Source organism: Tetranychus urticae, chromosome 3 (genome assembly GCF_039701765.1).
Source record: "Tetranychus urticae isolate SD_2017Ah chromosome 3, NJAU_TeUrti_SD_1.0, whole genome shotgun sequence".
NCBI lineage: Eukaryota > Metazoa > Arthropoda > Arachnida > Trombidiformes > Tetranychidae > Tetranychus > Tetranychus urticae.
This window is the reverse complement of record NC_142960.1, coordinates 5,932,827-5,946,407: the sequence shown is the minus strand read 5'-3', so window position 1 is coordinate 5,946,407 and position 13,581 is coordinate 5,932,827. Positions and strand designations below refer to the sequence as shown.

Below are 13,581 nucleotides of genomic sequence, written 5' to 3'. Positions count from 1 at the left end.
AATTTGAATCTACATTCGGAATTTGTTTTAAAATTGAAAAGCTATTCTTGGTTCAGTTTGTGTCGAGTTGTTATGAAGCTTAATTTCATTAAAATGCTTTGGAATGCGTTTTCAAGTTGAATTTGTTTTTTTGTGTTGTGAATCTTTGAAACTGATTTTCCTTTGAAGACTTGGCCTCGACGATTAATATCGAAATGCTAATTGAATAAGAAACTTGTTTTCCGGTCAATTCGGTTGAATGTCAATGGCAATAATGATCAAAATGTGGGTATGAGTAGCACAAATGTCATGAGAAACATTTTGACATGTAACACAGGTAGACATGATTTTGACGAGTTAATCAGATTATCGTGTTATCAATCAAAGAGCTCGAACCTCTTTTGGTTCAAATTAACAAAATAATGAGCGACTAATGATGACTCGACTTAATGTTACCAAAGCAAAATATTAATCAGATTTAATCAACCATCAATATTTGTTAATAATAAATGGTAAAGTTGAACCTGTAACCTTCACTATTGAGTCTTGTTTCACCTTCCAAAAAGTCCAAATCTGAAGTCATCTTGTTGACATTAGATTAGTGCCAACAATAAGGCCAAAGGCCGTTTACATGTTGTCTGATACGAAAAAGGTTAAAGATAAAAAGTAAAGGAAAAAGTTGAAGAAGAAGAAAAAAAAATTGATCACAAAATATGAATGAAACAACACATTACTTTTATTGTATATTTAACCTGTTAGGAGACGATGAGATGCCTCAAGGTTCAGGCTCGACTACCTGGACTTGAAAAGGCAAGAGGATGAACAAAGGCAAGAGTCAGGGTGAAAGGGAAAGTAAAAAGAAGAGAAATGATAAAATCCAAGTTATTCTGATTTTCTGTTTTCTGACTCAATTAGAGTTGGAAGAAACGTGCAAAAATTGTTGATGAAAGACAAATAAAGTGGTAAAAGTTGATAACAATCACGATCATATCTTTATCTTTGCTCATCATATTCATCTTATTCACTGTCCTTGTGTTTACTCGATTCAATCGGTTCATTTTTAGCTTTTCACTTGACTAAAGATTTCAAGCTTTAGCTCAACTGCTTCAGGGTGAATCTCATCTTTGTTGCTCATCAAATTATTGTTTTCATTGAGAAAACCTTTCTTTTCTCAAACCAATTGTCAATCTTGTCATTTCACTGTAAATCAGTTTATTCATTATTTAACTAGAAACTTGATTTCCAATGAAGTTCAATGACAGGCTAAACTTTCCAGAATCATTTGGGCTTATTCAACGATTTGAAACATTCAGAGACAATTATTTGTTGATCAACTTTACTCTGATTATACATTATTCATGATTAATATCATTTTGAGTTATTGCCTTTGATCCACCTTCCCAATGAATATGTAATGCTAATAGTAAACCAAGATGAAAAGAAAGTGTTCAACAAATTATTAGATTAACATCAATTGTTCACTTTGTACCATTGATAATGGAGATAATATTTGAATGGATGAAATGATAAAAACCTTTATTCCGATAAAAGTATAATAGTAAAGAATAACATTTCGCTTCTGTAATCATTCACGGATTGTGCTTATTGAAATAATAAAATTATACAAGGAAAATGTTGAGTGAAGGAAAGTAGCAATCCAAGTGAATCTAAAAGCAAGACTGATGAAGACGAAGAGGATGAAGATGAAGCAAAAAAAGTTTTGATATAACATCACCAATGTTGATAGTTTAATTCATTGGATAATATTTTTCAACTCCAATACCAATAAAGTTGCTATCACTTATATTTAGAGAGATATTTATTGTAAGTGAATTGAATTATCATTTTTTTTCTTGCACTGAAAGAAGATGAAGAGTAAAAATTGTTGATAGATTAATTGGTTTAATATTAATAGATGGTAAAGGTGTAAAAAAGTGGAAACTAAAAGTAGACAGGGAATGATTAAGTTTACTCTTGGAGGTGAAATGAAGATGAATATGAGAATTTGGAAGAATGAACAAGTAAAAAATACTCAACTATTTGAGGTGTTATTCTTGGAACTTTACTCATCAATGTATTCCAATCACGTTTCATCGGCTTCTCTTTCTCTTATTGGTAATGTAAAGATTTTGTGATATCACAACGAAAAGTTCAACAGGGATTGGGAGTGAAGAGTGGGAGTAGAATGCAGAGTTGAACAAGGAGTTGGATCTTCAGCTGAGAGTAAGGCTGGGAGTGAGAATGCTAGGGAAGCTGGGAGTTTTTTCGAGGAGTGAAGCAAGAGTCAGGCAGGGAGCTGAGGGGTTGAGAAGGAACTAAAGTTTAGCTGGATGCTTGGCTGGGAGTTGTGTCAGAGAGTCGAGTTTGACTGGGAGTAAAGCTAAAGTTATGAGTTGGAGGTTTAGATAAGTTTAGCTGATAGCTTAGCTGGGAGTGAATGTTATCCTTTTTCAAACATCCCTGTTATCCATACCTTGATTAACTTCAACTTTTGAGGTTTACTTTTCTCAACCATTTTTCTCATTCCTTTACAGATTTATTCACAACTTTTTTTTCTCTCTCTCATCTTCATCTTCAACATCCTTTTTGCCACCCTTTACCATGTTTTTTCCTCTTCTTCACCTCCACCCTCCTCTGTGCATGTATTACTCACTGAATATGTCAAAATATTTTCAAGAGACTTGAAGAGTCAAGAGAGTGTTCAGGGCAAAGAAAAAGTTTTCAAAGTGCTGAATTTTTCTTATTTCTTCATTCTTTTTTTCTTGCTTTTTTATCACTTTTACTTTTCAACTTTTTTCCCCAACTCTTTGAGCCAACATTGAAATTTGTAAAGGAGATCTCAAGTTTATTCAAATCATCTTTTATCATCAACTTTTTTTCACTACAAATATGAAAGCTTTTGCTCTTTCTGTTTCCACCTTTCACATTAAGCTAGTTATATCTAACCTCATCTGTATCAACAAAAATCTCAATATTTTTATTCAAATCAATGTGACCATCAAAATGTGACCTCAATATTGAGATGAACTTGAGCTTTGAGCAAAAAAATTATTCAAACAAAATTTTCTCTGTAACTTGATTCTTAAAACTAACTTCATTAAAACTTTTGCGTCAAAATCAAGTGTTTATCCAACTGATTGTCAATTCATTGTGCATTAAATGAAGTAAACGTTTTGCGTGTTTTCATCAAAAGTCACTTGTAAAACATGTTGATAAAAAAGTCATATTTCACTCGACTTTTGAAGGGACAAAATTGAAAATGTAAGCAAATATTGGTTAGACAAAGAGCAGGCAAAAGACTGATTGTCAGCAAAATTGGTGTCTCCATCATTCATCTTTAGCTTGATCGTCGTCATCATTGATCACAATGATAACCATGATGGAATGAAAAGACTGAAAAGTTGAGAAGCAAAAAAAGAGCAAGAAAGTGAAACGAACAGAATACTTAAAGAATTAATCCTTGTTTTTTTTCTCATTGATCTTGAGGCTTTTATAATGCTTCATGGTGATGGATTACTATAGATTATTGCGTCTATAATTCTGATCAACATTTCATTCTGTTATACCTATAACTGTGAATCAAACTGAATCACATCATGTTTATCTATTTTCCGTAAACTTCTTTTCACTTCATCTTATTTTTGTAAAGAGCAAGAAAAGAAAGGAAAAAAGTGTAACTCTAAAGAAGAGAAGAGAATGGAAGAACAAAAATTCTTTTCTTCTTTTGAACAACTGAATCAAGTTTAACTTTCTTCATCAACTTTTCTCTTCAAGTAATACATTGACAAAATGATGATAATGATGATCATCATCATAACCATCATCACCAACATTAGCAATAATAATGGCAATAGAGAAGTAACAAGGGAAAAGAGACAAAATTGAAAGATAAAAAAGAGCGACAATAAAAAACGATGTTAACATTAATATTATATTTTCCCATTGCTTTTGCTTTTAAAATTCAATTGTTACCTCAATTTGTTTATTTCACCCAAAGTTGATCATTTCATACATAATGAATCGAACCATTTTTACAAACAATTGTGCATTTCAATGTTTTAAAACTTGAAAATTTTATTCAAAGAATAATCGAAACTCAGATTAAGCGATCTTTATTCGTTTATGATGTAGCAATAATAATTATACCGGGCGTTTTTTTCTCATTTTACGCCTTCATGCAGTCATAACTCACGAACGGTTAGTGCTACAGACTTCAGATTTAAAACATAAGCTTATCTAGATTGCACAACGATAAGTTCAAGTGCTCAAGGTTATTCAAGGTCAATTCTTTATTTGACCTCTAATTGACATTGAAAGGTCATTTTCTGAAATCGCAAAATTTTTCGGACCCGATAGTGTTAGTTCCATATCCATAACTCATACCATTGGAAAGATGGAATGAATTTTTCCTGATCAACTGAATGTTAAGGAATCACCCATATCCTTTAGTCAGTATGAGTTATGGACATGTAACTAACACTATCGGATCAGAAAAATTTTGCGATTTCAGAAAATGACCTTTCAATGTCAATAAGAGGTCAAATAAAGAATTGACCTTGAATAACCTTGAGCACTTGAACTTATCGTTGTGCAATCTAGATAAGCTTATGTTTTAAATCTGAAGTCTGTAGCACTAACCGTTCGTGAGTTATGCTTGCATGAAGGCGTAAAATGAGAAAAAAACGCCCGGTATTAAGTTTCAATTAGCCACTAACATTAGAAAACAAGTTTCTAAATTTAGCTAATTTCCTCTTATTTTTTTATATTTGTATATTTTCACGTAATTTCTTAAGAAAGTATTTCATCTCTAGTCTAGATTTAGATCAACTTGGTCATTCGGATCAACACTCATATCTTTTGATCAACATGAATCATCAATATGTAACGAGCAACAAACAATCGAAAAAATGGTAATCTTATAAAGCGACTTTCAAATGTCATTGAGGTGTCAAATAACTGAATGCCCTTGAATGACTTCCAAAATTTAGATTTATGGTAATTCAATCTACGGGTTTCAAACACGCAAAAAGATTGATATAGAATGTTTTTAGAATGATCTTGGACGTATAAAATTCTGAAGGTTTTCAGAGTTCAGTTTCGGAAATTTGACCTCTGCACTTGAAGGGCATTTATACCATAAGCCGTTTGGAGGTCAAAGGAACGAACGGATGCAAGTGCCATTTGAGTAGAACTGCTTGAACTCTCGAAAATCAAAGCAGTTCAAATATAAATTTTTAGTATGTTTGGTTCTCATCATTCTCATCTTTTCGAATTAACTTGAATTCAATCTGGTTCAGTGACGAGAAATTGTTTATGTCAACCAAAAGAGAAAACCATCAGAACACACGTCGTTGGTGTCTTGAAAGGCCGACCTTTTAAATGCACGCCCGCTCATGCTGCAAGTGAGCATATTGGTGTGGATTGAGCTCGATTGGCATGAATGGGCCATATTTTTTATCAATAATTTTGCTGAATTCGAGTATCAACGAATGATAGACGCAGCAATAATCACTGTGACGAAAGTGAAAGATAAAAAGATGACAACATCATCTTTTCTCTTCCCCACCTTAAAAAATTGAACAAATGAAAATCAAATATGATAAGGAGAGTGAGAAATGGGATGATTCACTCTCAACATAATTATTGTGTATTCTGAGGTAATTTTTGTAAATAAAGTTATGTTCTCAGACGCTCTCAGATCAAAAGTCTCCTCATAGTACTCTGACTTACAGAGAAGTCGCTATCGCTATCGCCAGTGGTCATAGCGCAGTTTAACCGAAATCCAGATTAATCTCTGAAACATTCAGATTTATTCTGTTTCTGTTTACTCTACATTTCAAAGTAAAAGTGCGAACTCATTAATTGTTTTCCCTCCCAAGAGCTTAGCTTACTCTTTTATTTTGGTTAAATTTTGTCTTTTTCATTTGTTAATTCAAATTGTTTCTCAAACTTGGTTGTCAAGTGTTTAAAATTGTTGCTCTTAATTGTCAACTAATTGACTGTGTTGAATCAAAGAGCAACTGTTTCTTTTAATCCAATTTACTTAGAAAGACAAACATTGAAAACAATCAGTTTTCCCTGTATTATTACAATTAAACATTGATTTTCCCTTCATCTTCAACATTCCTCTTCAACAACAATTCCTATTGCAAGTTCATTTTTTTCTTGTTTTACTTCTTTTTTTTTATACTTTTTCCCATTCCAAAATGCTAAACAATCTAACCTAACCTAACCCAACAACAAAACGAGTGTAGACAAACAAAAATAAAAAAAATCTGAAACGAAAGGAAAAAAATATCAATAACAGAAAAAAACAAATATATTGACACATGAAATGAAACAATTGAATGATTTTTACTGGTTAAGATCGTTAAGATGAATTGTTCACTTTACGATTGATGGTCTTTCAAAGTTGGAAAACATTTTTTTCCCTTCATTCCTCAACTCATCATATTCCTCATCTACTCTTTTCTCATCTTTATTGTTTCCTTCATCTTTTCTCACCTCAACTTTTTAATCACACACCACTTTCAATTTCCTCCTCAAAATTCACTGAATATTTTCCGCTCACCAAACTTGTTTAGCCAAAAAAGGCAAACTCTAGTGTAAGCCAAAGTAAAGAGGAAAAAAATATTTACTTTTTGTCAAATTTTTCATTCCATCTGAAATGTTGGGCAAAGAGAAAAAAAAACCTCAAAAGAAGAACTTTTTTCTTGCAAAGACAAAATTTTTGTGGACATTTTCATTCTCTCACTTAACTTGTTATCTTTGTACTTCATTTTTTTCATTCAAACATTTTCCCTCATGTTAAGCTCATGATGTATTTAACCTCACATGAAAATGGAGAGAAAAAAAAGAATTTCTTTTCAAAAATAAACTCCAAATAGTTGGAACCACTTAGTTTTTTGCCTTCACAGTATCTGGTGAAATGCTCGAGTTCAATTTGACAAGTTTACTGGGAGTAAATGATATGAGTTTTGGAGAAACAGATAATTTTGATGAGTCAATTATTGTTTCATGATGGCCATCGAGCTGTTCAACAATCATTTTACTTTTAGTTTCATGAATTTCGATGAATTTTCGATGAATTTATCATTTAGATTTTTGGGTGACAAAAGAAGAGAGAGAAAATTTTGGGGACAAAAAGTGGATAAAAAAAGGTCAACTAGCAAAATGGAAATGATGGTCATCATGATCATGTTAGGTGAACCTTCAGGGAATCATTATGATGAATAAAAAAGACTTGTATGAATCTGTTAGAGTCAAAGTTTGGTGTTCAACTGATAAACATCCAGAAGCACTTTTGCTTTTGTACCAAATGAGAAACTAACTTGTCCAATTGGTTTACTTTTTTCTTACTTTTACATCTTTTCTTGCCTTTTTCATGATCAACATCATGATGAGACTCTCCTCGCCCTCGGCAAATGTTTCAGCTAATCCGATAACAGAAAAGAGGCTAACATTATCACAATAAGGGAATGATATTTTCGATAAAAGAATATTCTTGTCTGATTTTTTCGGCTCATCATCATGATCAATATTGATATACAAAATGCTTTATTTATGTTACAAATGAATTTTCATGCCTTTCATGAGCAAAGTTACGAAATTTTGCAAAATTTTTTCATGTAAACGTTTCGATGTCTTAATCATTTTACCGTCTTCTATTGATGGCACTTTTTAATCTTGTTTCGCTATTTTTTCTTGTTCTAGTTCCACCTAAGATTCGTGCTGGTCAGTTGAGTTTTGGGGCCGCTAAAGGATCTCATGTGGACCTGCAATGTGAAGTTGAAGCTTCACCCAAACCAATGACTAGTTGGATAAGGAAAGATCAAATGTTGTTTGCGTCTAAAAAGTACAAAATTGAAGAGATTGTCAACTTTTATAATGTAACAATGAAACTGCGAATCAATGATTTGGAAGAAAAGGATTTTGCAGCTTATAAATGTGTTGCCAAAAATACTTTGGGTGAACGAGAAGGTCGCCTTAGGGTTTATGGTGAGTTTACAGTTATTAGTAGATTAATTGAGAGTAAATTAATTGCAATCCTGTCAAGTATCAACTCGAAAAAAAGATACAAAAGAAAATACGAAAAGAGCAAAGTATTAGTTGAATAAGCATTTTCCCAGTCTAGCCAATAATAACGTCATATTTCAGTCTGAACGAAGAATCAAAAATATTGAGACTCACAGCTGTGTCAAAGCTTATTATCTTTATGAAAGGTTGAAAATGATAATGAATCAGAATGAAAATTGAGTCAAGTTATTCAGGTATACGCCAAGTCTAAAAAACTAACGAACATTTCAAGCATTGCATGTTCTGAGTTCCAGCAAAATATTTCAACCTTTTTCGAAAACTTATCTTTGATTTGTTCAAGTCGTAAGAAAATAAACTTTTATTCAATAAATCTGAATGTGAGAAAACTGAAATTTTACAACAATTTTATCACTTTTCTTCATTAGGAAAATTTCAAGTTCAAATAGCGGTTTCAAGTTTCAAGTTGATCAGAACATAAATATGCAAATCTGTTAGTACTTGACAGAATATTATCAGAATTTTCGATTGAAAAAATTCCAGAGCTGAAAACGATAGATTCAACAGCATTTTTCGGTTTCAATTTATCTGAGCAGACATCATGAAAATTTTGAAATCCAAATTTAAACTGTTCATCTGCACTAAAGAAGATTAAACTGAAAGACGCTTAAAAATGGAAGCTTATCAGTTGGATCAGAATTTTTCATCTGAAAACGAGTTTTTTCAAGTAAAAGAATATTCAATTTGAAAATCATATCCTGAATTGGAAATTTGCATTTGGCGGGAAAAGTTCGAGTAAAATATAAATAATGCAATATTCATCAATTTTTTCAAATATTTATTTTCCATAAAAGCAAATTTCCTCAATATTTTTATTTTCAACAAAAATTTTAAAAAGCAAATTAACTGAGAATCAAATCAACATTTGATTTAATATCATTAAATTGCTCTTTTAACCCAATCTATTGCCTTTACAAGCATTAATATCAAAATATCATCAGCTGGGAGTGAGAATGGTTTGAAAAGCATTTGATAGTAAAAAGTAATAATAATTTGTGTGAAAAAAATCATTGATTTTTTAACCAACTTTTTCTTTCTCTTAACCAATCAATCAATACTAATGAGTAGTAATTATCATTAATTATATTTTATTCATTTCTCTTCAAGAAATACCATCAACAACACCGTTCCCTGTAAGATCAACCTCTTCCACTCATAAACCATCCAGGAAAGTATTTACCGGTAAGATAATTGTTCATCTCATAACCATTAGGTAAACCCAAAAGTTTTTATCGGTTTTTTAATCATTGATTTCAAATGATTAATTAACACAGAAAATTCATACAATTGTTTCGCTTTCGAAATGCTAAAAGGTGGAGCGATCGCTGTTGCAAGTCGATTTTTTTCGGACATATTTTCGAGCATTAATCATTTGGAATCAATAATTAAAAAACCGATGAAAACTTTTGGGTTAATTTAATTGTTTCAAGTGAAGAGCTTCAGTTTCTTGAATTGATTGCTTTTCATTTTTTTTCATAACTTTGAATTTTGTGTCGGGTAAAAGCAGATTGAAGTTTGATGAAAGGTTTGAAAAGGTTAATTCGATTGGCCATTAAATCAATTTCGATGTATTCATTGTTGTTCATTGTTATTCATTAATATTGAGAGAATTGGATTCGCTAATGAATTGAACGTGAAATGGCGAGAAGAGGTAAAATTAATAGAAAATGCAATTTTTCCTGTTCTCTTTTCACTCCCAGTCAATGGCACAACATTGAACCTTTTATACCAAATCACGTTCCAATGAAAATTAATGTTCAACAATAATGATGATAATATTGATCAGGGAAAAACTCATCATCTTACTTTATCTCAATAAGAAAACAATTAAACTCATGTTAATGATTACATTTCAATTATTATAGAAGAGTGAAAACTTGATTAATATCGAACAACGAAAACAAAAGTAAAACTTGAAACAAAACTTTTCACCATTTCACATCTTTCTGTTAATTGTGAACGTCAGTCAATTAAAGCCATTTTGTGCTTTTATCACAGCCAGCACTGCAACCATTTTTAGCCCTGGTAACAATAGGAAGGATGAAAAGGTGAAATCAAACAGCATGAGAGAAATGGCTCAAAAAAGTAAGTCCACTAACAATATTATCCGAATCAATCAATTCCCATTTATTATCATTATTATTTTTCCATCTTCATTTCTAATCATTATCATGTTATTATTTTCCATGCAATTTTCATTATCAGTTGCACCCAAACTCTTCTTTTCCCACAACTTTTCTCTTCTTTTCCTTTTCCATTTCCTTTTCGCCATCCTATATCATCCTCAAGTTCATCTTAATAACAAACAAAAATCTATTATCATTCCCTGTTATCAACTCCCAGTCAACTGATATCTTGTATCTAAATATTTACAGACAACATTTACCTTGTAAAGAGTAAAGACATTTTTTTTGTTTCTTCTTTACACCAACCATTCAACATTGGCCATTTGTTTATCATCAATTAATCAACCTCGAATCGCCATTACTTTAATTACAATGTTGAAATCGGTAACAAGAAACTTTCTCAAGACTGAACTTTTCTCAAATCAACTTTCAGATTATCGATTTAATCGAAAAATTCATTTATTCAAATCGCAAAAGTTGATTCAAGTGACAAAGTTAGATTACCCAAATTACATTAGCAATGATAACAATGAAACCTCTGAACATTCGCATGAACTTTTTTATTCAATTTTCTTCTTTTTTCAAATTCCAATTTTTTACTTTTCTTTAGACTTTTCTTCAATTTCTTTCATGATTTTTTCACCTTATCGTTATGAATGAACGATGAAGTTGATTGAGAATTTTCTATTGAATTTGCTCGAAATTCATCATTATCGATGTTTCTAATGAATTATCTTGTTCTTGATTCACCATTGATACTTTGATTGTTTTTGTGGTGAAAATTTTGCACCAAATGATTGAAAAATGTGATTGAAATGAATCCATTTTCGTATTGATTTTATTTGCTATTAATGCGAAATAATCTAATGAAATATAAGAGAATAAAAAAAAGGTTGAAAACCTAATTTTGAATGAACCCATAAATCAATTGGTGAAACAGTTTTTGTTTTATTTTCCAATGAACATTAAGACATTGAAGATGATCATGATGTTGAACATGATGAGCCTGAAAAAGTTGAAACACACAGGCAGAAAGAAAGATTAACGTTGATTGAAATAACAGTTTTCACCGTAAACTTCATTGCTTTTCATCTTGCTTGTGGCTACTAGTTTCACAGATAAAGATGAATTAGAAGAAGCCAGGATGAGGATAAGACAATGAACAGTCCATTTATTATTTTCATCTTCTTTCTTTCCCTTTCTCTTCACTCTTTTGGCCAACTTTTATCGGCCAAACAAGTAAAGTAAATAATTTGAATTCTCGTTTTCCGTCTTCACCCAAAACCCAGTCAATCGATTCCCAGTAATGATCCAGTTTCGTATTCCTTTCAATCTCAGTTAATTTTAGATTAACAGCAACAGAAACAGTAATCTCACATTAACTCTAGATAAAGACATCACACGAAAAGAACAAAAATATTTCGAAAAGAACATTTCATCGAAGGAAAAACACGAAATTTTCATCCATTTAAATTCAATTGTAAAGTGAAAAGAAACCCAAAATCAAACTCTATTGACATCCAATTTCATCTGAAAAATCTTTAGTCATTTCAAGTTATCTTTAGGTATAACAGTCAATGAGACTTTGACTTTAGTGTTAGAATGAAATTTCGCTTAAAATCATTTTCCATCGTTTTTAATTTCCAATACTTTTTATGTCCATTAACATGAATTGAAATCTTACAGTTGACTTTGAAACATGTTCAGGCGATTTGTCTTTTACTTGGAACTAGATTTTGGTCAATATTTTTTGTACTTTTATTCAAATCTCTTTACATTTTAACCTTTTAACCATCATTACCATCGATTTGACTGGTTAGTTGAATCTCAATGATAATTGTTCAATTGTTTCAAGTTACATTGTGCTCTTTTTACATCGTTAAAGTTGTTCCGTCCAATTGATGCACTTTTCTTGTACCAATTGTCGTAATCTTGAAAACTACTTATAAGTTATCAAGTGAAGATATTCATGTTGTTTGCCATTTTACTTATCATCATCTTCATGTTTCAATCTCGCAGGTATTGTTGACATTATTTCCTTCCATCCAATTGTCTATCATGTAAAGGCAACTCATGAATCAAAATATTCAACATCTTGTTTCATTGATATAAAGTTAAAAGCAAAGTAATCTTGAACAAAACCAAGATGAAAATAAAAGTGACTTTGAAGCTTGAAGAAACCCAAAAAAAAACAACTTTCTTAACCAACAATTAAATGCAACATTTTGATTATTTTAAAAGTCTATCGAAAGCTTATTAAAAATTGTTCCTAAACTCATTAAGAATTAATTTGAATATCATTTCAATTACCAATTTAAATTCATTTTTTATTCTCATTTCAAGTTAATTTGTACTTCAATTTTACCCCAAACAATTACACAAATGTTAAATGGTTTCAAGTGATTGAAGTGAAAAAATTATGTAGAAAAGGTTGAGATTGAAAGAGTTTCCTTATTCCTTGAATGTTTCATTTCACAGATAACTGTGAACAATTGACTGGATAAACATCATTTTCATGGGCAAAAGGTTAACATGTCTTCACTTGGGAAACATTGAGTTCGCATGGGTTAACACTTTTAACACACAGCTTTGACCACAAGACTGAAAACTATTGAACAAATCACTTTCAGTTTATCACTAAAAGTAGCTCATCATTTTTCAACAATAATATCCAAACATCAATATAAATATACATTAAACATGATTACCCATGATGGCTTGGTGTATTGCCTTATGTTGATAGGAACAAGATAAATCTGAAAAAGGGAAAAGTGAATGTGAACAAAAAATGATGAAAATTGAATGTTTATCAAAGTTTATGTGAAAAAAAGGTTGCCAATGAGGTTTGTTGTGTGTGAAAAAAGGCAGATAATATGAAAGTTGAGCAAATAAAAGCTACGATGATGATGATGAAGGATGAGAAACTTATTGTGAACAAAAAGGTCATCTAAGGAGAGGAAAACTTGCCAATATCTATTCATATTCATCGACTCAATTTCATTTCAATTGGATTCTCATGATTCTCAGATAAATGTTCAATTTCATCTTTCGTTTGTATTTCACTCTTTTTTTTCCCTTCAACTTTTTGCCTTTTCAAATTTAAACTTTTCAATTACATGTCAATGTTTGTCTGTCTTCATTTGTTCAAATTGATTCTCAGACTGATGAATATTTTGAAGGAAAATTTTGTTGCAATTTTTTTCTTCATTTCTTTTGTTCAGTTTATTCAACAAATTGACATCATGTTCATTCCAAGACTGAGGTTAAACTGTGATTAGGATTAGGCATAAATGTACTACAAAAAGGACATGAAAAGGTGACTTCTGCTGAAAACTTTTAGCATCACATTTGACTTTGCTTTTGAAATTCGTTGTCGCCTAAA

At 31.1% G+C, this 13,581-nt stretch overlaps 1 protein-coding gene across 2 annotated transcripts in view; it reads left to right on the top strand.

The window, feature by feature from the left end:
• Window positions 1-13,581, top strand: part of LOC107371692 (lachesin-like) — a 45,811-nt gene that overhangs the window by 21,946 nt on the left and 10,284 nt on the right. The window contains exons 6-8 of one of the 2 annotated variants that reach the window (XM_015939837.3): window positions 7,693-7,977; window positions 9,181-9,255; window positions 10,072-10,158. In XM_015939837.3, the coding sequence (XP_015795323.2) occupies window positions 7,693-7,977; window positions 9,181-9,255; window positions 10,072-10,158 (447 nt within the window). The remainder of the gene's footprint in view (window positions 1-7,692; window positions 7,978-9,180; window positions 9,256-10,071; window positions 10,159-13,581) is intronic. The other variant, XM_015939838.3, reaches the window with a different exon arrangement.